Source organism: Mytilus galloprovincialis, chromosome 1 (genome assembly GCF_965363235.1).
Source record: "Mytilus galloprovincialis chromosome 1, xbMytGall1.hap1.1, whole genome shotgun sequence".
Taxonomy (NCBI): domain Eukaryota; kingdom Metazoa; phylum Mollusca; class Bivalvia; order Mytilida; family Mytilidae; genus Mytilus; species Mytilus galloprovincialis.
This window is the reverse complement of record NC_134838.1, coordinates 47308962-47332415: the sequence shown is the minus strand read 5'-3', so window position 1 is coordinate 47332415 and position 23454 is coordinate 47308962. Positions and strand designations below refer to the sequence as shown.

Sequence of the window (23454 nt, the reverse complement as noted above, 5' to 3'; positions counted from 1 at the left end):
TTACTTTGCGCATGTGTGTACATGGTGAAAATAGTAGAAAACTTACAGAGGCTTGAAATGGGGAAAATGGTCCTGATTTTATGTTTGTGTTTGGTGATGAAATAAAGTTTATTTGAGACTTAATTTACTGATGTTAATTTATTCTATAATTCAAAGGAGTACATGGAACACTTCTTTGTGATGAAAATACAAGACTCTTATGGTAACCTTATAAGAGATGGTGAAATTGCACCACTCTTTATCTTAGCTGTAACTAAAGCTAGGAACGTGGCCATAGTTTGATAAAATACAATATTGTCTTAAATGACTGCCATGCATAAATAGATTTCCAGAAGATTTGTGCTAATTGACTAGAAGTAAATCTTACAGTCATATGTCATGTATGTCAGATTCTAAAATAAATAAAATACAATGTCTAATTCAGGGCTCATGCTAGCAGGCGACATCAGTGCAGTGTTCGAGTCGCTTTCCAATCAATTCCTTTTGCCTAACCATCAAAAGTGAAATCTAGTCATGCTGTTGCCACCTGACAATTCTCTATTTAGTTGCTTTCATCGATCATTCTACATTTTCAATTTTAACAAGTCAATGAAACATAATTTTTTTTATGATAATTAAAAGATTCGGACTTAAATTGTATACTCCAATTTGAATTGAACAATATAAAAAGAACATTATTTACATATATAAACTCATCATAGACACTTAATACTATAGTACTAGAGCACTTCTCTCTCAAATCTCCACTTCTCCCTATCTGTTTCAAAAAGAGAAGTCACTTGCAATGTATCCCTATGATTCTGAAGCATGTGAGCCCTGTCTCCATGCCAGCTATTAAATTTTATCAGTGTGTTTAAATTTTATAGTTAAAAGATATCTAGTATGATTTACAATATGACAATGCCATCACAGACCAAAGGACATTGAATAATCAGGTAAATGTATTAAAGGTGAACAGCATACAACCATAAACAAGCAAACTTTTGTTCATCTTTCTATAGTTACTAACAGTGTTCTCCCAAGGGCCTTTTTAACTTCATGGTAATGTGATTTTACAATTTTAAATGTGATGCTATCTGAAGTGGTTTTCTTATAAATTATGCTATGGATGTGTTGCTATACATTTTAAAAACTAGATGGTTTTTCAATTTCCCCTTATTACCACGAAACAACTACATGCACTATACATACAAAAATATGTAAATTGCTCTGACTATGGTCATTGCAATTCATTTCCTTAATGACCACTCTACACCTACATGTACATTTGTATCTCCAGTACAGCCCTGTTTTATCAGACTCTAAATAAATCTTAATTTAAGGTCTTACAATGACAATGTTCCATAACTAAATGGCCAGCTATTTTATATTAATTACGTGGTACGTGTACATGTACAATGTACAAAAATGTATATGTATGATTACCATTGATACAAGTCTCCACTAGATCAAATATTGTAGCAAAAATGTATATGTATGATTACCATTGATACAAGTCTCCACTAGATCAAATATTGTAGCAGTTAGCAAATATAGGTGAACATGGTAAACAGCCTTCAATAATGAGCATTTATACACCTTTTTTTCTTGGTTGAAATTTCAGGTATGAATTGCTGTTGTATATTAGTGAAATCCTTCATATAACAACAAAATTATTGGCCTAAATTATGTACAAAACAAGAATGTGTCCTCAGTACACGAATGCCCCACTCGCACTTTCATTTTCTATGTTTAGTGGACCGTGACATTGGGATAAAAACTCTAATTTGGCATTAGAATTAGAAAGATCATATCATAGGGAACATGTGTACTAAGTTTGGAGTTGATTGGACTTCAACTTCATCAAAAACTACCTTGACCAAAAACTTTAACCTGAAGCGGGACAGACGGACGGACGAACGGACGCACAGACCAGAAAACATAATGCCCAGCTACTATCGTAGGTGGGGCATAAAAATAACAAACAAATATACACATGATACATGGCACAGGCACCATACAGAAATTGAGAATGTGGCGGGGTTAAACATCTAAGCCGGATCCTAACCATTCCTCTAACCATAGGTCAATGTAATACACAGAAACCACTTAAAATTTAAATCTGAGAAAATCTTGCTACTAAATTATCAATGCATGTACAAATATATATCAACAATATTTTCTCAACTGAGTGATGGTGCTAATCTGTAACATTTTAATTTGCACTAGTACTAGTCTATATGAAGCTGGGTGTGATTTAGATGTTAGTAACAAAAATGTAACTTATTATAATTATTATTACTGATATCTATACATGTAAATCATGTAAATCAACTATCAGTCATGTCAGTGTCACCAAATGAATATTACATGTACAAGAAAGCTGAGATGAATAAAATAGTTTAAAATTGAACACAATATAAGTACTAGCTAAGTATTTAAGAATCTGCTATTAAATTCTCCATTTTTCCTTTCTTAAATTAAAGAAAATAATGATTTTCATATACATGTATGATGATATTTTACAGCTCTCTGAAAGGGATTTTTTTATTTAGGCAAGCACTTTCTACTGCTTTTTATGCTTCTTATATGTAATATAAAGGGTAGAAAAAAGTTAATAATCAAACTTCAGAACTAGAGACCCTTGACCACCATACTGTGAAAAGTCAAGCTCCACCAATGAAACTTCAGGAAAAATTGAAAGTCTGTGTTAATACTTTTAGGAATACATTTTTCATGTTTTTCAAAATACATTAAGTTTTAAGAAGAAGTACAGATTAGTTATTTTTCAAATAATTTATTCATATTCATTGCCTTGCCATGCATATGGTCTGAATTACATTTGCACCTTAAGAAAGTTTTGCCATGCATATGGTCTGAATTACATTTGCACCTTAAGAAAGTTTCTTATTCAAATATTGTAAAAAATTATCAATGACAGTGGACAATACTTCTTTTCATTCTTTTAATGTCAACAAGGCTCCGAGTTGAATGCCATAATTTGACCTACATGTACATATGATGTATAATGGTTTACTTTTATAAATTGTTATTTGGACGGATAGTTGTCTCATTGGCACACACACCACATCTTCCTATATATCTATGTATAACAGTATGTAGAAAAATATTCAATACACCAATTTGTGAATTCTGTCAGTCAATATTTCATCAGGGGGTGGGGGGGGGGCAATAGGGGTCTGTTTACAGGTTAACAACACCTAGATTTTGGCAAAAACAGGTCACAAAAAATGCCAAAATGCTGATAACATTTAACAAACAACTTGATCTCAAATAACAGTTACCAGCACCTTGAAAAGGGCCATAACAGGTTAACACAAAAAGGTATATTCCCCCCACCCCCATCCCCACCCCCTCATTTCATATATTTTTTTTTAAATAGAAAGTTCAGAAAGATACTGTTGTGTGAATACAAGGGATTTTCAAGTCAGACTGAGGTGGTGATGTTTCAAACATTTATTGGCACGGAATTTACTGCCCAGTTATTAATTTTAATTTGTTATGATGGAGTGCGGAAACTGAAAGAAGAAGCCTCTAGGCTCTAACTCTGCAAATTGTAATATATCTATACATTTTTACATTTAAGAATGATATTATAAGGCCGGTGGCAATATAACATAGTTTCCATTAGAAAAATCTACTTACGGGTGTCTACTATTTCCGATGTAATTTACAGGTTGTAGTTTGTTCGGCTTCAGCATCTAAAATGGCACCAACGATAGCGTGCCTCAATCGATACTCCTCTGGGGTCACCTTTAACTACGTAGAGTATTGCAAGAGTCTTCCGAATAATTTGTGCACTGCGAGATTGATTGGCAACTTTCGTTATTTAATAGATTTTTCCTGCCTCAAATTTACCCAAAATGAAATTTATATGGAAAACATAAAGAAAAAAATGATAATGTTTTTTTTTCATTTCCAATATTAAAAAAAAAAATACATCAAAATTAAATTAAACATGATTACGCGTTTTCAAGTCACCGTATGATCATCCCGACATCCCGTATTTTTTTAAGAACATCTGTAATTCTTTAATTTATAACTGATAAGTCCAGTTGACAAATTTTTCACCACGGCACCAGTCAGTAATTGCACAAATGTATTTGCAATCACTTATACAGTTGGCACTGGCTACGGTTACATGGAAATGTAACAATAATAAAAATATTATTGTTACATTGGAGACTAATTGCCGGAATGCATTGTTGGGTAAAGAACCGATTAATTACGAATGTAACAATAATTATTGAGGCTACGGTTACATGGCGTTATTGTTACATGAAAAACAGCAATGTACGATGGGGCTAGTAATATGTACTAATGATAATAAAAGTGTAAATTAATGATGTACTAATGATAATAAAAGTGTAATATTTACTAATGATAATAAAAGTGTAATATGTACTAAATGATAATAAAAGTTAAAGACATTTATTTTATATACAATATATACAATATTAACATACAGTTTCTTGATTTTTTTTATTTACAATGACAGTTTCTACATATCTAGTCATTGAAGTGGTTTTTGGAGCATGTTCAAGTCCGACAAATTTTTGATGAAACAACTCCAAGCAATATTCGTATATAGGTATATTGGTTAAAATAGGAAAAAAATTACCTTTGGTTTGGGTGAGCTCCATCTGATTTTGAAACGAAATTACGTCCTCCATGGACGAGATTGAGAATGGATACATCATCGTAACATGTATACAGAAGTGCATAGTATTTAAGTTCACAGTAGGCAAACTTTGCTTTTGATGTATATATGAAGTTGTAGGTTTGTGTCTTGATATTGTTTCAGTTTCGTTTCAAACGCATCCCAAGTTTTAATGTTTCCACCCAATACAAAATTGCCCTTAATTTGGTACTGATAGGAATCTCTTCGTCCATTGTTCAAAGTATAATGACAGTTATAAAAGTAGCTGTGCAGTTAAATACTTAGAAGGGCATACTTTTCTCAGCCCGAGTTCTCAACAACAAACCATCATGAACTATATTTTTCGCCTTTTTCACTACTTATCTGAAGAAGTATATCTTTAAGAACATCAAAACCATTAATACGTAAAACTATTTAAACACCATTTGTTGAATAAAAATATTTATTATTTATCATTTAAACAAGAATTATTTAGTACATATGCAAGAATTAAGCAACACAACTATAGAAGATTTACGTTTAATAAATCTAGCGTACATTGCTGTTTTTCATGTAACAATAACGCAATGTAACTGTAGCCTCAATAATTATTGTTACATTCGTAATTAATCAGTTCCTTACCCAGCTTTGCATTCCGGCAATTAGTCTCCAACGTAACAATAATATTTTTATTATTGTTACATTTCCATGTAACCGTAGCCAGTGCCTATACAGTTTCAGATGCTTTAATATTCAATAAATAAATAATACTTCGGCAATCTGTAGATTTTTAACTCAAGTCGCAGCGGTTTGTGCAGCAGTTTGACTTTGAGCTACTTATTTTTTTTAATATCAAAAATATTAATTAATTAAATAGGAAGAAGTAAGAATTAAAGTTGATTATTTTTTCTATTTAATTAAGGGGACATGGTACACTTTCAGTTAACATAAACCGTCTTCTTTCTAATTTTTATTTTATTCTTAAAAGGGGAGCAACCCCTGATAATCACTGGGAAAGTGTCACTCGTTTTTTATCCAAATTTTTAAAATCTGAACATGCCTTGACACGGTCTGACAACATCTTAACGTAATTTTCTATCCGTAGTCTGTTTTGGTCTGACCCAGTCGTAACGGATCTTAACAGCCCGCTAGACGATTCAGTCTTTTCCGTCTTGACATGCCTTAACGAACGGATTTACCTGATGAGGCTATCGATCTGAACGACGACTTAACGATCTTAAATATCTTGACGAATTTCTCTAGCGGTAAATCCAGTCAATCAAGATGTGATCAGACCAAAATGACCGTTTCAGACTGAAATCGTGCTACTAGTGGCCTTTGAAAGTACAAACTCCTTATAAGGAATAAGGGAGCCGAAATTAATAGGTTTAAACAAAAATTATTTATTAAGTATCATAGATGATCGTCATCATGCACGAGGATGTAATTCGGCATTACACGTGTGGTCAGATAGTATTTTCATGCAACGTGTTTGCAATTTTGCACATACCCACCTTTTTTGGACTCTTCGTTATGATTTTCGATATAACAAGTATTCATCTATTTAGTATTGTAAATCTGGTCAGTTTATATATATATATATATATACATTCTATTCCCCAATTTATGGCTATGTCTTGTAAAGAATACACAACACCCTTTATAATAGGCGTTCGTTGGCGTGAATTTTCAATAAGATATACCCAAAGTGAGACAAACGATTTATATCCTTGCTCCATAATTTAAATGAAGAAAATTATTTAATATTATGTACATATGCTTTTTTTTTAAACTAGTTCGAATCTAATGGTATTTAGCGCTTAACTTTTAAAAACGAATATGTTCTCGCATTATTCGGTAATTGTAAGGTATTGATCAGGAATCAATTTATACCTTTTGTTTCAAAAGGTATATAGAGTATCTATTTTTACTGGTTATTCAATTTAGTATCGGTCAATCGCAATTTTCAATGATTGATCGATCTTTCATGTTTACAAAAATAAAAATATAACGTACTGGAATAATAATTTAAGAAATGGAATATTTAATGGATACCTTTAAATAGAACGGAATACTGCAGACTATCTAGAGATGAAATATTAACACACATTTTATTTACCATCCCGAGTCGTAGTTTTGTCATTTGGTGTATTTCCTGAAATTATAAATGGAAAGTGATGTGTTTACCAATCTTTTAAATCTGCATTAAAAATCGTTTTATTGTAGTGTAAGCAAACTGATTATCCTTAAAAATACAAGACACGTCTGAAGATTGTACTTCTCGAACACATTTTGTATTGGTTCAGATGAAAAAAAACAAACAATTCACGTTATTTAAAATTAGAGGGACATTTATTGTTTTGACTCCCTTATGTATCGAAGAAATGATATTTGGTATATATGTTACAGGCATTTTCTAAATTTAGGCGTTTTGTAAAATGACTGAATTTTCAGGCAATTTGGAAAATGCCTAATCTTGACAGGCATTATACAAAATGACTAAAAATACCTAGTCATTTTGTAAAATGACTGAAATTTTCAGGCAAAATTCCTCAAATTGCCTGTTGAGTTTCAGGCAATTTGTAGGAGGATATTATTGAGATGAATATGACAAAAGTTGAAATAAAACACAATATCTTGCAAAGAAAATAACTAATGGTTCGGAAGAACTAATTTATTCTCCCAAAACCAGATCGGAATTTTTTTATGACTTATGATATGTTCTTTTTAGTGAAACTACGCTAAGTACGTACTAACTTTGTATTTCAGATACCAACAGTGAATTCATGATTATTTAGTCAAAATGACAAAAAGACAAATTGTTCTGTCAATAGAACACAATTATCAATTACATTTTTAGCAATTGTAGATTTAAAACAGTAAAGATAAACATATGAAGTAGAGAAAAGTTCGTTTTTAATTGACCGATTGCTGGTTTTTTGTTGGTGCTTTCAGTCGAAAATATGTCATGCATTTTTAAGACATGAACAATTTCGTTATACTTCGAATGGATTATTTCTACAGCGGGTTGACCTGTATAAAGAACAGAAATTTTGACTGCAGCTTGCAATTGAAATGAGGGTATGTTGGACAGGAACAGACAATCTCCCCTGCAGAACAGCCATAGAGTTCTCAACGGGTTGTCCAATCGTCTGAAAGTATCAGGCTGATAGATCTTAACCTGATGAACTTTTCAACTCCCATGTCAGATGTGGTCTTAATGCATTATATTCAGAAATATAAAACTGTATTTTATTCATATGTTTCATTTATAGCCATGTTGGCCATGTTGTTTGGCAATCAGGGATTAATGGGACAGACTTTTCAAACAAGATACTCTAATGATGATTGTGGCTAAGTTTGGTTGAATTTGACCTAGTAGTTGCATAGGAGAACATGTTTGTTAAAGTTACCAGAAGAAGACGGAAGACAGTCGCCGAAATGAGAATGGCTCACTTGACTCCCTTGGCTAGGAGAGCTAAAAATTGACAAAGAAAAGAAAAATAAACAGTGCTTTGACAGGAGAAGCGTTTCCTGCTAAAGAGGGATCACCCGTCATGGGCAGATATGCTTGAGTCAGTTTTAAGTCAAAAGATGTGGATAAACGAATCATGATAATATACTTTGAAATTTTTTTTGGAACATGAAAAAGAAGAATATGCATGTGTGACGTGTGTGCTTATTGCGAAACCTTATGTTGCCTAACGTTAAGTGTTTTTTTTTTTTTATCAGTAAAGGTAATGAAACAGTTAAAAGTGTGATTACCCGGATTTCTCCAAATGTGGTCGGAGTGCTAAATAAGATTTTACGCCAAACAATATATCTGCAAAAAAAAACCAGGAAAAATATTGTGTCCAGTTCTGTCGTGCAAACATTTTGAGACATTGAAATAAAATTGTCAAGTTCTGTGCTTGTATGAATTGTAATAATTCAGTAAAATGTATTCTTGATTAATTAAGCTCTTGTTTTTTTAATTCAGTAATTATCATAAATAAAACAGCTCTGGTGTTCAACGATTTCAATTGTTTTTCTTAATATTTTATTCTATAAAATAATTTCAGGCATTTTGTAAAATGCCTAGAAAATTTAGTCATTATGTAAAATGACTGAATCTTGCAGGAATTTTAGAAAATGTCTAAAGTTTTCAGGCATTTTACAAAATGCCTAAATTTAGAAAATGCCTGTATCATATACATTATCAAGTGATTTACCATAGACAGTATGTGAAAAGTGAAATTTAAAAAACGGTAACAATCTTAAAACTAATCCGAAAGGTTCCAAATTTACAGTGTGTTGTTTTCATATCTAAAGCATTGATTTGCGACGAAAACATTTTTTTTTTTGCATTTTTTGTACATTTCAAAAAACACTTTTTTTTACCAAAAATTTTGAAAAACGATATTTCAACCCATTAGTTACAACATGAGTATAACTTGATTAGCATATTGAATATTTTTAGACCAATTTTGAAAATTCATTTAGTACTTAGAAAATTATGTGTCGATTTTTTATCCAACTTTCCGCGAAAATAATGTGCACCCTATGATCGTTTACACGGAATTTAGTCACTTTCCGACTGGTTTTGATATTCATTATCATTTGTGCATAAATTGCAAATAAAGCTTTTTAAAATAGTGTATTTCATTTTGTTTTATATTAAATACTTTTTGATAAATTTTATTCCAAAGTCGTGTATCGTTTCTTTTGTTGACTAGTATATGTGAACTTCATACAAGAGTCATACTGCAAATATGACGATATTAGTTTTCCCATATAGAGGAAGATGACAATGAAAAAAACTTATATCGTAATATGTAATATACCCTCAATCGAATTTTGTGACATATTATCAGTTATAATGCATGATAGTGACCTAATACGATATATACGAGGACGGAAAATTGCATATGGGTTTGGAGTGAACATCATATGAAATTCATTGACCAGTGTATATTAGGTCACTAGCATACTGTGAAACGAATTAATCTTAACGACTATCTAAAAATGTAGAAATCACATGAGTGGCCTTTAAAAGTGAATCAAATCTTCAAGATCAAGCACCTACTTTTTTTAGTTTACACTAAATTAATACCAAAAATAACAACTTGTTAGCCTTGAATGTGTAACTCTGCTACTAGTCATATATTAGAGTAAAACAAACCCACTAACTCATTATAAAAAAAAAATAAACAGGATCTCAACTTGTTTGCTTTAAACAAAAGCATGCTAATACAAAGAGTGATCCGACAGAGTAACAAATAAGAGCGACTCAAATCGACAATACACAAGTTTGACACTCGCAATTAAGAACTGGTTGTCCGATACAATGTTTCTCCCCTGGGGTATTACCATCCGAGTAGTCAGCACTTCGTTGTTGAAATTAATATCAATTATATGGTCATTTTTAAAAATTTACTTTTTTGTAATAGAATGAATTATTCAAAATACCATGGATTTTCTCATCCCAGGCATAAATAACCTTAATCTTATTTGGCACAACTTTTTGGAATTTTGGATCATCAATGTTCTTCAACTTTGTACTTGTTTGGCTTTCTAACTATTTTGATCTGAGCGTCACTGATGATTCTTATATAGACGAAACGTGCGTCTGGCCTTTGGTAACTATCTAGACTATCAATATATTTTTATTTGCCGTAGTAGATTATATTGTATCAAAATGGTCACATATCGTGGTGTTCCCTTTTGTGAGATTTTCACTGAGTGTGGATTCACGAGAGACACTTTCTCAAGAGACGCACAATAATCCTTAATGTGATTTCTCTTGAAACGTTCTTGTCTGTATAGTCCGGCTGATTGTTGAAAAATTTGTGGGTTTGATGATAAAAGCACCAAATTTCACATGGTAGTAGTTATGGGTATTTCAAAACATATTACCTATGGACCCACCGTGCAATTTCAATATTGCGGCTTTTTCCAAGAAGGCCGCCATAAAATATCAAAATCTGCATATATAGCTTTTATAAGTAATTATCAAAGATACCAGGATTATAATTTAGTACGCCAGACGCGCGTTTTGTCTACATAAGACTCATCAGTGACGCTCATATCAAAATATTTATAAAGCTAAACAAGTACAAAGTTGAGAGAATTGAGGATCCAAAATTCCAAAAAGTTGTGCCAAATACAGCTAAGGTTATCTATGCCTGGGATAGGAAAATCCTTAGTTTTTCGAAAAATTCAAAGTTTTGTTAACAGGAAATTTATAGAAATGACCACATTATTGATATTCATGTCAACACCGAAGTGTTGACTACTGTGCTGCAGATACCATCGGGGACGAAACGTCCACCAGCAGTGGCATCGACCCAGTGGTGTAAATAATTATCAAAGGTACCAGGATTATAATTTAGTAGGTCAGTTCCATGGCCAAATTTGGCATGACAGTAGTGAGAGATGTTTCAAAAAGTATAGGCTATGTACACATCTCCTAACTTCAATATGACAGCTTTTTCCAAGATGGCCGCCATAATAAATCAAAATCATCAAATATCACTTATACATGTTGAAATTAGGAATGTTAGTAGTCCTGGATGATTGGAACAATAATACATTTGGAAAAAAATTAATTTTCAAATGGCTGCTTTTTCCAAGAATGCCGCCATTTAATACCAAAATCTACACATATGCATTATATATAGTTTCAAAGAGTCTTGTTTTGACGTACCATTAGTAACACTAAGTGCCCTATGATACATGCCACAATTTTTGTACTTAAGACAAATAACATTAAAAGATTTGTATAGAAATTATAGAAAATCGTAACTGCCGTACCCTTCTTTCAGAAATGTAGTCTACAATGAGGAATGACGTGTAGGTACTGGCGTTTTTCCAATATGTTAGCTAGAATGAAAATTGCTCGACTCAAACAGCTCCTTCATGATGAGGCAGAAGAGGACATAGTAATAATCTAAACAAAAGTGCAGTTATATGAGGCCTGGCATGCCATTATCAAGGCAGTTACTTCTTCTAGTCAATGATTATGTTGGTGATACAATTAAACAGGCAACTGCAACATCTTTGTATGACTACGATACATGAATAAGCTGGACATACAAATAGTTCAAAAAAACATGATGTAGGCATGATGTGGTTTATGTACTGTGGATTAATTAATATAAGCCAGATAACAATTTTCATGGACTTCGTGGGAACAGGTGAACCATGAATTAAATTGTTCAACGAATTACAAATTTTCTAAAGGAATGTATGTAGACTTTGCCAAAAACAAAACAATTAGATGTCTACGAGTATGCAAGTTTTCCACAAACCACGAAAATTGGTACCCACGAAAATAAATGAATCCAAAGTATGATCCAATTAGTCATTTATCTAAAGTGACTGTACTAGAAGATTTCATCAATTCAGTACTAAAATATGTTGACCCTTTCACGAATGCTGGTGAACAGTCATAAACAATATTGAAATCAACTGGAGTTCAACTATTGCTTTTTAGAAAAAACATTTCAATATTTGGCAAAAGTCTTTCCCACAGTCATCAAAACATTACTTCATTATATTTTGGGCAAATATGCAGATGCACTCAAATTATACTATACACCTTTAATTTTAAAACATGTCTTAAGATTATGTATAGTAGCTTTTGTCTCTGATCCAGCGACTCAACATAAAAATCAGATAACGTATCAACAAGTCAATATATAAAAATTGCATTTATGAAGAAAATACTAAAACAACCATAAAATATCTTCATGTAATGTCATTTAAGCCAACTTAAATACTCTTCAAGATAAAGACTTCTATTAGTTGTAAATGTTATCGGGCATTGCAGATGAAACCATATTTGAAGAAAACCATTTGAACAAATTCCAATTATACAACCTGGATCATGGTTCGAGTGAAACGTCTAACTTTTGAATGTTTAAAGATGACGAATTCTAAGTATTACCTTTACACGGTCCTTGTTCTATCTCCAATTCTTCATTCATATTATTGCGCTCCTTTTCCTGTTTCCATTCACATCTATTGAAAAGTAGTTCTACCACTTTGGCAGCTGTCTCACCATGAAAGGTCACACCTTCAAATAAAGGTTGAAATTTGTTCTTCGACAATAATTGCATATTTAGTATGAGTTAAAGGGGCACTAGCTACGATATATATAAAAAAATAAAGTATGATTTTTTTTTAGATCAATCATTAATCAAATTGGAATAATGAAATAATAATTTGCTTTTAGCAATCAATTTCCTTTAATTTTGTTGAAATAAGCGATTAAACATAATTTTTGACTGATTCACTTGCAAGTGAAAACGTCATCATCATTCTAACCGGTATTCATGTGAACTTCAAGTTAACCCCTAGCTAGAGATTGACAACGCATGCATTGTACGTGTACTGGTTATTTAAAGAAAAAGAATGTCAACAATGAAAGTGAAACTACGGTAAATCATTTGATTACTAATTCGATGCACATAAAATCATTCTTATATGGTTAAAAACAATGAGAAACATCTATTTTTAATCTATAAAATAAAATCAAACAGACCTGCAATTGCACGTGTTGGTTTAATCTATTCGTATGTTTATTTTTGTTTACATCGCTTATATGGTCATCTGAGGTCAAATCGATAGTATATTAGATGGCGTCTGGACTAAAATTCACACGAAACGAACCTATATATTATCTACCCCATGCTCTGTATACTGTTTATTTTAGACTTTTGGTAGTTTGGATAAATGTTTTACATTGTTATAAATCAAAAATGAGAATTTGAGTCAAATCAGTGACCATGAATTTGACAGCTAGTGCCCCTTTAAGAAATCATAATACAGTGTTTTATAATTATATATAATAGTATCCAAAATCCTTTTTTATTTGCGTCTGGCGCAAATTAAAATTTCAATCCAGGTATCCATGATAAGTTTACCTACACAAATGCATAATGATGACGAGATCAAATTAATAAATATCATAAGAAGTTTTAATAAAAAAAGTAAAAAACAAAGTAGGTTTACTAAATGTAAAGAAAATTTGATAATAAGATAATCCAACATACTTAAATTTGTAAAAAGAAATTATATGGCTTAAACGTGATAGAATACTTAATGGGTTTGACATTACATTAATAATAAACTCAGTGGTAATCGATGAATTGAATATTTAAGAGCACTGCTTAAGTCTACACAAGCGCGTGTTGCTAGTCTAAGACTTACACTATAGAGTTCATCGTTGATAGATAGAAAATAACAGTAACTTTCTAAAAAAAGGAACTAAATGTACTGGACGTTACAAAGATACTTAGCTCATGAATCATTTACTCATAATTTTCAGTGCTCCTCGTGTATAGCGTTTCGGACGAACCAAATTTACAGTGTTATTTTTATATTGGTTGTTTTTAAATGTATCCCCACGAAATATGATTATTTCTTTTCAATAATAGAACAAGTAGATTTGAGATAGCCGATTGAATAAAAGAAATTTCTTTGAATAAAGCACGTGTTTTGAGGTAATGTTCATCAGGTATTCTCGTAAAAATAGTCAGTTCGTAAAGTTAATAAACTATACAGCCTAAGAAAGCATAAAACATTATGAGGAATGAAAGAGCCGGGTATCGGATATATAAAAATGTCAATTATTTGGTATCGTCATCGTAATGATCTTTTATTATATAGTATACGAGGATATATTTCATCATTACATGTATGCAGGTGGTCAAGTATTATTTTCATGCAGTGTTTTTGAAAAACTGACATAGTTACCCCAATTTTTAGCGACATTCAATTATAATTAAACAATATAAGAATTAGGCATCTATAAAGATTTCAAATCTGGTGAGAACAAATATATATATACATACATCCAATTCTTTAAAATATAGATATAGGAAGATGTGGTGTGAGTGCCAATGAGACAACTCTCCATCGAAATAACAATTTATAAAAGTAAACCATCATAGGTCAATGTACGGCCTTCAACACGGAGCCTTGGCTCACACCGAACAACAAGCTATCAAGGGCCCCAAAATTACTAGCGTAAAACCATTCAAACGGGAAAACCAACGGTCTAATCTATATAAAAAATCGAGAAACGAGAAACACGTATAATTTTCATAAACAAACGACAACTACTGTACATCAGATTCCTGATTTAGGACATAGGGATTAAACGTTTTAATGGTACCAAACCTTCTCCCTTTTTCTGAAACAGTAGCATAACATCACAACATAGAAAAACACACGATAAAATATCAATTGGCAGGCTTAACTCAATCAAAAAACGTAAATTAACACACTATGAACGAATAAATTTGATCTTCGATATCTGAATGCAAATGCACAGTTAATTAAATATTAGGGACAAACATTCAAGGCCAAAAAACAAACAAACAAGTCCAAACAAAGCCATGGCAAGACACCACTGCGAAATATTAAACTCCTCGAAAAGATCACTTTTGAAAAAAAACGGTTTTAATAATATATACAGGTAAATGAAAAATAACTTTGTCGTTTTAGGTATACTACTTATGTGTATAAAATTCTTCCAATAATTAAGAATACCAAGAAAGTTCTGTCATATAAATACATAATTTAACACTAGATACAAATTGGGGTGAATATCAACAATAAAACTATACAATTAGAGCTAGCTAAAACTTCCCTGTACAGATTATATGGAGGATAATCTTGAAGTTCATACAAATGTAGTACGAAGAAGTGAAAATTATAAGATATTCCAAATAATCAAAGCTGGTATATAAACAAGAGAACACGACATCGTCAAGAGAACACGACACCCTTGAAACTAGCCGTCCGTTTGTTAGAATTTTAGAAAAGATCTAACCATTCGATTTCCCAATGAGAAACAAACGTTTTATATCCTTACAATTGGAATGAAGAAGTTTAAATGCTACATATGATTTTTTGAATTAGTTCGAATTTATGGTGAAAAGCGCTTAATTTTTACGAAACTGAATATGTTCTCGCATTATTCGGTAAGTGTAAAGAAGTGATCACACCTTACCGGATATAGCCCGAACGGATGTCTAACGGATGACAAAATTGTTATCCGTTTGGAGTCCGTTGATGAACTGACCAAATAGACATTTACGGAAAGTATCGACTGAAGACACCGTCTCTGACAGATAAAATGAAGGGGGTCGTCTCAAAATAATAAAAAGTAATAAATAATTAGATTTTCAAGGTAGAAGTTGCAAACAGTTAAATAAGTTTTTATACAACGATCTATTTGATTTAACAAGATTTAACACAACGAAGTATCTAATTAAACAAGGGAATAACATCTGACCTCAAGGTGTAAAAAATGGGGTGGGGTATGGCTTTTTTCAGATGCTGTTTTTCGTGCAAACATTTCTTTTGGAGTTTTTCGACGCTCTCAATCAAACTGTTTTTATTTTTAAAATAACACTATACGATATTGGGGAAATCTGGATTCAGAATATTTTTTTTGTCATCTGCTTGACCACATCATTTTCTCCCCATCAAATTTAGGATCAGAATATATTTTTTTTTGCAAAGAAGAATAACATAACCCTCCTCCCTGAAGTTAAATGGTCTCTACAGAATACCCGTCCCTTTATAATTCTATAGGTCACCCATGACATGTTCAACTAGATCTCTTTTTTCTGCACAAATTATATTAATTGTTTGATTCTTGCGTTTCTACACACAAAAAATTTTTTTTTACTAAGTAATTATATTTTACTTAAATTAAGTATTCTTTTTTATTACTTATTACTAGGAATTACTTACAAATACTCACTATTACTAACAATTACTTATATTTTACTAGATACGAAAAAAGTTACTTGAAACAAGAAATTGTTTTACTGAATTTGTGTGTCTATCAAAAAAATTACTTAAATTAAAACAAATACTAATAATAATTTTACTCACTTGAGTAAATGAAATACTTAGACCTTATTTAAGTAATAACTTACAGTGTTTTAGTAGAAAGATATTACTTAGATTAAGTCATATATTCAAGAACTACACATTTTTTTTTAATTAACACTAAAATGTAGTATGAAAGTTACTGGAATTACTTCTGAAAACATGGATAAAAAACTTACTAAGTAGGTTTAGGCACTACATAATGTTGTTAGCTTGCATAAGGCTTATTACATATAATAATAAATGCACTTATGAAATTTGACTCCATAATTTAACAATTTCAACATATATATATTATGTAGGTTTCAGTCTGAAAATTGCATAAGTTTGGATAACATTTTATTTAAAACAGGCTATTATTTCAACTTGAAAATATTTTCAATTATGGAATTTGCATAATTTCCTATGCTTAAATTTGTTTTTATAAATTCCATGTTTATTCTGTATTTTAATGTTCAGTGTGGCGCACAATACTTTCTATTACTAAGAAGATAACACATTTTCAATAAAATGTACTGTGCCGTGCACAATAATATCTTTGCAAAATAAATTGTATGGAAACTGTTATATAATGCTTAAAAAATTATAATGCAGAATAAACATGGAATTTCAAGCACAAGAAATCATGCAAATTACATAATTAAAAATAAGTCCAAATTTAAAAAAATAGCCTGCTTTAGATAATACTTTGAAAAGCTAAAAAATTTGATTGGAATTACTTAGTATCAGAATTACTAGTCATTACTTAACTTATTTTCATAACTAAATATCTTAAAATTTTTATTTTTCATTTTTAATATAATTTCTATAATGTAATCTTACATTAACAGATTACTAAGTTTTACTAGAATTAATAATTAACTATTTATTATAAATGTACAAAATTGTAAAATATGTCCTGTTTTTTAATAAGTAGTTTTTGATTTGAGACTGAAAAAATATTCAGCCAATCAGAATTAAGGTTTCATTTGACTTTGGTAAGCCATTTTGAAAATTGGCTGGAACTCATTCAGATTTGAATTTGAACAAAAGAAAAACAGATTTTGTTGAAATACTTGCACGATTGACAAACATGAAAGAAAAGGAGAACCTTACAAAAATGACACTTTGTGGGTATTAATGTTTCTGGCTACTCTTTGTGTACTTATTCAATTAAATGAAAATGTAGCACAAAGAGTTGCTGGGGAGGTTGCCCACGTTAACTTACAACAAACAAGAAGAGAAATGGATTATAACAAAGGATATAGTATATATGTTAATTCTTTAAAAGGTATGTTACTCTTTCAAATTATATGCATTTATAATAAAACAGTGTAGAATTTTCATTTTAATCTGTAAATATATTATAAATATATATAATTTATACGTAAAAGAATTACTTACTTTTATTAATACAAATACTTAATGTGTATTAAAAGAATTACTTACTTTAATAAAAAAGAAATACTTACTTTTATCAAAAGAATTACTTACTTTTATTAAAAGAATTACTTACTATAATTAAAAGAAATACTTAATGTGTATTAAATGAGTTACTTACTTTAATAAAAAGAAATACTTACTTTTATCAAAAGAATTACTTACTTTTATCAAAAGAATTACTTACTTTTATCAAAAGAATTACTTACTTTGATTATAAGAATTACTTAGTTTTAATAAAATAATTACTTACTATAATCAAAAGAAATACTTAATGTGTATTAAATGAATTACCTACTATAATAAAAAGAATTACTTAGTATATAGGGAGGAACTTACTTAAGTATTCATTAAAAGAATTACTTAAGATACATAGAAAAATTACTTAAATTGAATTACTAGGTAAATACTTACAATTACTTGCATTACTAGCAATTACTCATTTTTTGACAAACATTTTTACTTGTTTTTTTACTCAATTTGAGTAAAATGAATACTTGTTTTAAGTAAATTCAAGTAATTTTTTTTTTTAGTGTAGTAGGGATGTCCACTCGATAAAGATTTACTACTCGAGTACTCGTTGGATTTATCGAGCGATACTCCAATACTCGCTCGGTAAAACATTTACAAAATGGAAGCACAAAATTATACCCATTGTATGTATGGTTGGTCGTTGTCTTGAACCCTCAATGATTGCTTAGGACTAGATAATAGGAAATTTTATACCATGATAGTTAATATCTCAATGACTTCATACTAATTATGTATACTGGCAATAATCTAATCAAGTAATTAGTTAATATCTATAAAAAAAAAAATGATTACTCAAAGTATTAAGGAACGGTAAAAACGTATTTAATTATCAACAAAGGGGTGACGATTAGAATTTACTGATGTCTTTAATCAATTCCTAAGGATTGATGTGAGGTTCAACGAATTTATTCTTATTTTATAATTTAATTTCTGGGACTAGGCGATTTCTCTACTTTGTAAGGTAACTAAATGTTTTTTTCTAACAGTCCTGCTGATGAAAATAAATGCTCTGACGTTACAGAGGTGGGGGATGACTAAGATTAGCAATGATTAGTTCAAAGTGTAAACCTAGGAGAGGTGCTCTTGTTCATAATTTAGGAAATGTGCTCTTGTTCATAATTTATTCTACCTCTGTTTGGGGGTATTTTAAATGACAGTTAAAAACGCTAACATCCAAATCGTATTTTAACTTTTGTCATTTTTTTTAATTAATGTGTTATTTCCCGAAAGACGCTCTCAATAAAACTATTATTTCTTTTAACTTAAGAAAGCAACAGCTAAGTATAACATGAAACCGATTAGTCGAGTACAATTTTGGTTATCGATACCCGGTGCTACCGAGCGATGCTCGAGTACTCGTTGACATCTCTAGTTTCTAGTGATCAGTTTTTTTATTGATTTTCTGGTAACGTATCCCCCCCCCACACACACCAAGATCCAGAAGTTTTATTTGGTCAGTACATCAATATCAATACCCTTTGTTTATATGTATGTTACTGATTATTCTCTAAAATATATCGGTCAAGCGCAATTTTCAATGATTAATCGATATTTATGTCGAAACGGAAAGTCCTTAATAAAATTGCAAAATCAAAATCTCAAAAACATTTCACGAATGGAAAACAGCTGTCATATTCCTGACTTGGTATAGGCTTTTCCTTGCGTAGACAATGATGTGGTGTTTTTTGTTGTTGTCTACAATTACTTTATACACAATAATATATCGGACTGGAGTATTTTGTAATAATTTAATTTTGGATGTAACGAGTCTTTTGATTGGCTGACAGTGTTTTATCTCATAGACATAATTTTGTCATGTGACCGGGACGTCATCAACGTTTTTTCATGATTTACTCGGTTTTGAAATGGAATTAAATTATAAGGAATGATTGTTATATTTTTTCTGTCTATTCGAAATAACATAATAAATGTGGAGCTATGCGGGTTATTTAGTGTGCACCACTTTTTTTATGTTATTTCGAATAGACAGAAAAACCATTACATTCATTCCTTAAATAGACCCCTATTATTGGAAGGACATACCTGCAGAAAAGAGATCAAATGTTTTGCAAAGTTAATATACCTTCCCCCGGCGTAGTTTTGGCTGTAGGTGTATTTCCTGAAAACATAAATTGAAAGTGATGTGTTTTCCAATCTTTACAATCTGCTCTTACTATAGTGAGATCAAACTGCTTATTCCTTAATATACAAAACACGAGTCTGAATATGTTATTCTCGAACACATGATGAAAAACAGCCAACAAGTCGAGTTATTCTATTATGGTTTGGGGGCATTTATGATTTGGATACCCTTATATATCTCAAAATTGATTTTGGGTTTCAATAAAACAATTGTTTGTCTCATAAAATATTTTGATGATAAAATATAAATAATGCCTCAAAATTTTAGGGACTGTACTCTAGATATACATGGGATATACATGTACCAATCAAGCCATACCTTGTGTGATATCTGCTCGTCGTAATGCACATCACTTCAGGCTTTGAATTTCCACTCTATCATAAAATTTCAAAATTGCTATTATTTGGTGTTTAAATATTTCTATTTCAAAAACCTTATATCTTTTAAAAACAAATGTCTTAGTCATAAGAGTTCATTCTTCTCTTCAAAATCATCATAGTTTGGATATATTGACAAAATAGAATGATTTTGTGCATTTTTCGAACATAAAAGCTTGAGATGCTTGAGGAATTCGTTGGCCACAATCTAGCTAGGATTCAAAATGTTCCCTAATCAAAGGTTGCCAATGATGATGATACATCCCTAGACACAATTACCCTCTGGATCATGAATAACGACCAAGGTAAATAATGCAAAAAATGTTAATTATTATTAAAAAAAATATTAAGTCAAAATAGTTAGATCATTTGTTTTTTGAATATATAAGTTACCGCCGTGGATGGTTAACATGGAATTGATAGTAAATAGCAAATACAAGTTATGTATAGTAGAAAAACGTGAAAGAATTGAAATTCATAGAAAAGATTTTTTTAAATTTTTTTATAGATTTTGGATATAAAGCGGAAGGTTTGAAAAAAAAAATATGTTAAAAAACATGTACAAATTATTGTTTGTCCTTGATTTATTTTACTTTTCATTACCTGTTCGATCAAGCTTAGCTGACATTTCCCCCATTCTTCTTTCATTTTTGTATATATACATAGCCATTAGTGCTACAACGATAGCATTGGTAAATAATGATACGTATACGTAGCTCATATCTGTTAAACGATCCAACAACAACAAAACAGCTAATAGTATCCTTTTGCTGTTGTCGTATACTTTCACAACACAGACCAACAAAGGGAGATAAATTATATGTTATTTAAAATAAGCAGTCAGATAAGACGGTAAGTGGTCATTCTACATTTAAACCTTTCGTGTGCCGATGGAACAAAAAAGACAAAAAACATAGACATTTAATGATGTGATTTAAGTTTAAAAAAATAAAATATCCGTGTTACGGTATGTACATGTATTTGTTTAAGTTGTGACCAAACAGGTAAAGTAATAGAAATTGTGGTGATTTTGTAGAATACTTTCAAGACCCTTTATGTACGCGATGTATCGTGGTATAGTATAGCCGTTGTCCGTCTGTGCGTCATATAATTTCACTTGTCGTATTTTATAGAATACTTTGATCAATCATCATGCAACATGAGTCTTATGTAGACGAAACGCACTTCTGGTGTACATATAAAATTTTAATCCTGGTATCTATGATGAGTTTATTTGCAACCACTGGGTCGATGCCACTGCTGGTGGAGAGTTATTTCCCCGAGGGTATCACCAGCCCAGTAGTCAGCACTTCTGTGTTGACTTGAGTTATGATCGATATGTCCATAATTATAAATTAACTGTTAACAAAACTTTGAATTTTTGAAAAACTAAGGCTTTTCTACCTCAGGAATAGATTACCTTAGCTGTATTTGGTAAAACTTTTAGGAATTTTTGGTCCTCAATGCTATTTAACTTCGTACTTTATTTGGCCTTTTAAACATTTTTTGATTCGAGCGTCACTGATGAGTCTTATGTAGACGAAACGCGCGTCTGGCGTAAATTTAAAATTTTAATCCTGGTATCTATGATGAGTTTATTTGTATTGAGAGTATTTAAAGTAAGCTCACTTTCGATGAAATTGTTTTAGGGTGTACAAGAGTTATGGGACTTAAAAGTGTCAGATTTAATACCATTTGTCAATATACTTTCAATTGACTGACTTCCTACACCATTTGATCATTGTTGAGGCTAATTGAAGAAAAATACTTTTTTCCGTTTAGACCCCCCCCCCCCATATTTACGACTTTTTACAACCTTGAGTATGTTGTTGAATGTGATTTTTTTATGCATATTTGGTATTAAATAAATTTAAAAATAACTTTGACTTTGAAAAACTCCGAATGGGTAAGTCCATAATATTACATTTACAAAGAGGACTTTACCTGTAAGATCAGGTGTACTTTTTACAAGTCACACCAACTTTCGTATGCTTAGATAAAAATACTTCACATTTTACGTTGTTGGTATTGGAATGTATGATTACGCTCGATTTTGAATGTTTTTCAATTCGTCGTTCCAGAGTTTTTAAACTTTTCACATATTTCTGCCAATATTTATAAGTTAAAACATTTCGTTATCGGCATTAGCAGGCCAAGCTTTTGGTTTACGCAGATTGAACTATCAACATTATAGATATTAAAATAGAGGCAGAGGTCACAAAATATACATTTAAGTTCACAAGTCGAAAAGGAAAATGAAAACCAAGAGTCGACAAAACACTAAATAGAAAAAGCTAACACTAGACGAGCCACATCAAATCCGGGGTAATTATATGTGCTCCGTAAGGCAAGCAGATCCTTCCCATCTGTAGCATCAGTCGTGCAGTTCATGCATGCTTATTATATAAGTACACATTATGTAATAAGTTGCTTTCAATAATGTCGAAATAAAAGGAAAAAAGTATTGAATCAATAACATCTTTGTGTAAATATAAAAAAAGAAAATGTCACGGGTATGATTGCCAATGAGACCATATATTTGATTTTTTTTTGCGTGTATTACACTGCATAATCCTCACAAAATTCGGATCCTTTAATCGTACATCCGACAGTTGACCATGAGGAGGAGCACATCAGCTACAACATGGTGAGTTCCATCAGGGAAGGCAGATGACATTTATTTTATAACAATTCAACATTTCAATTGGTAAAACAGAAGACAAGACTTGTGTTTTTCCTCGTCACTTTTCTTGGTGAATAGGGCGACGATGACTAAATATTTTTTGATCGGGTTCTTTTGTGTGTTTGAAAGCTACGCCAACTAGTTTTAATGTATTGTACACGGGTTGTTTTAAAGTTGTGCGCGCCAGATTTTAAATGTGGTGCTCAATATTTTAAAAGTCGTGCACACGATTTTAAAAGATGTGGGCCCCAGTATTAAAGGCATACACTGT

General features: G+C 31.1%; 1 protein-coding gene across 1 annotated transcript in view; it reads right to left on the bottom strand.

Moving 5' to 3' along the window:
• Positions 1 to 12606, bottom strand: part of LOC143061181 (microfibril-associated glycoprotein 4-like) — a 42803-nt gene extending 30197 nt beyond the window's left edge. The window contains exon 1 of the mRNA XM_076233697.1: positions 12567 to 12606. Within this exon, the coding sequence (XP_076089812.1) occupies positions 12567 to 12606 (40 nt within the window). The remainder of the gene's footprint in view (positions 1 to 12566) is intronic.
• Positions 12607 to 23454: the final 10848 nt, after the last annotated feature.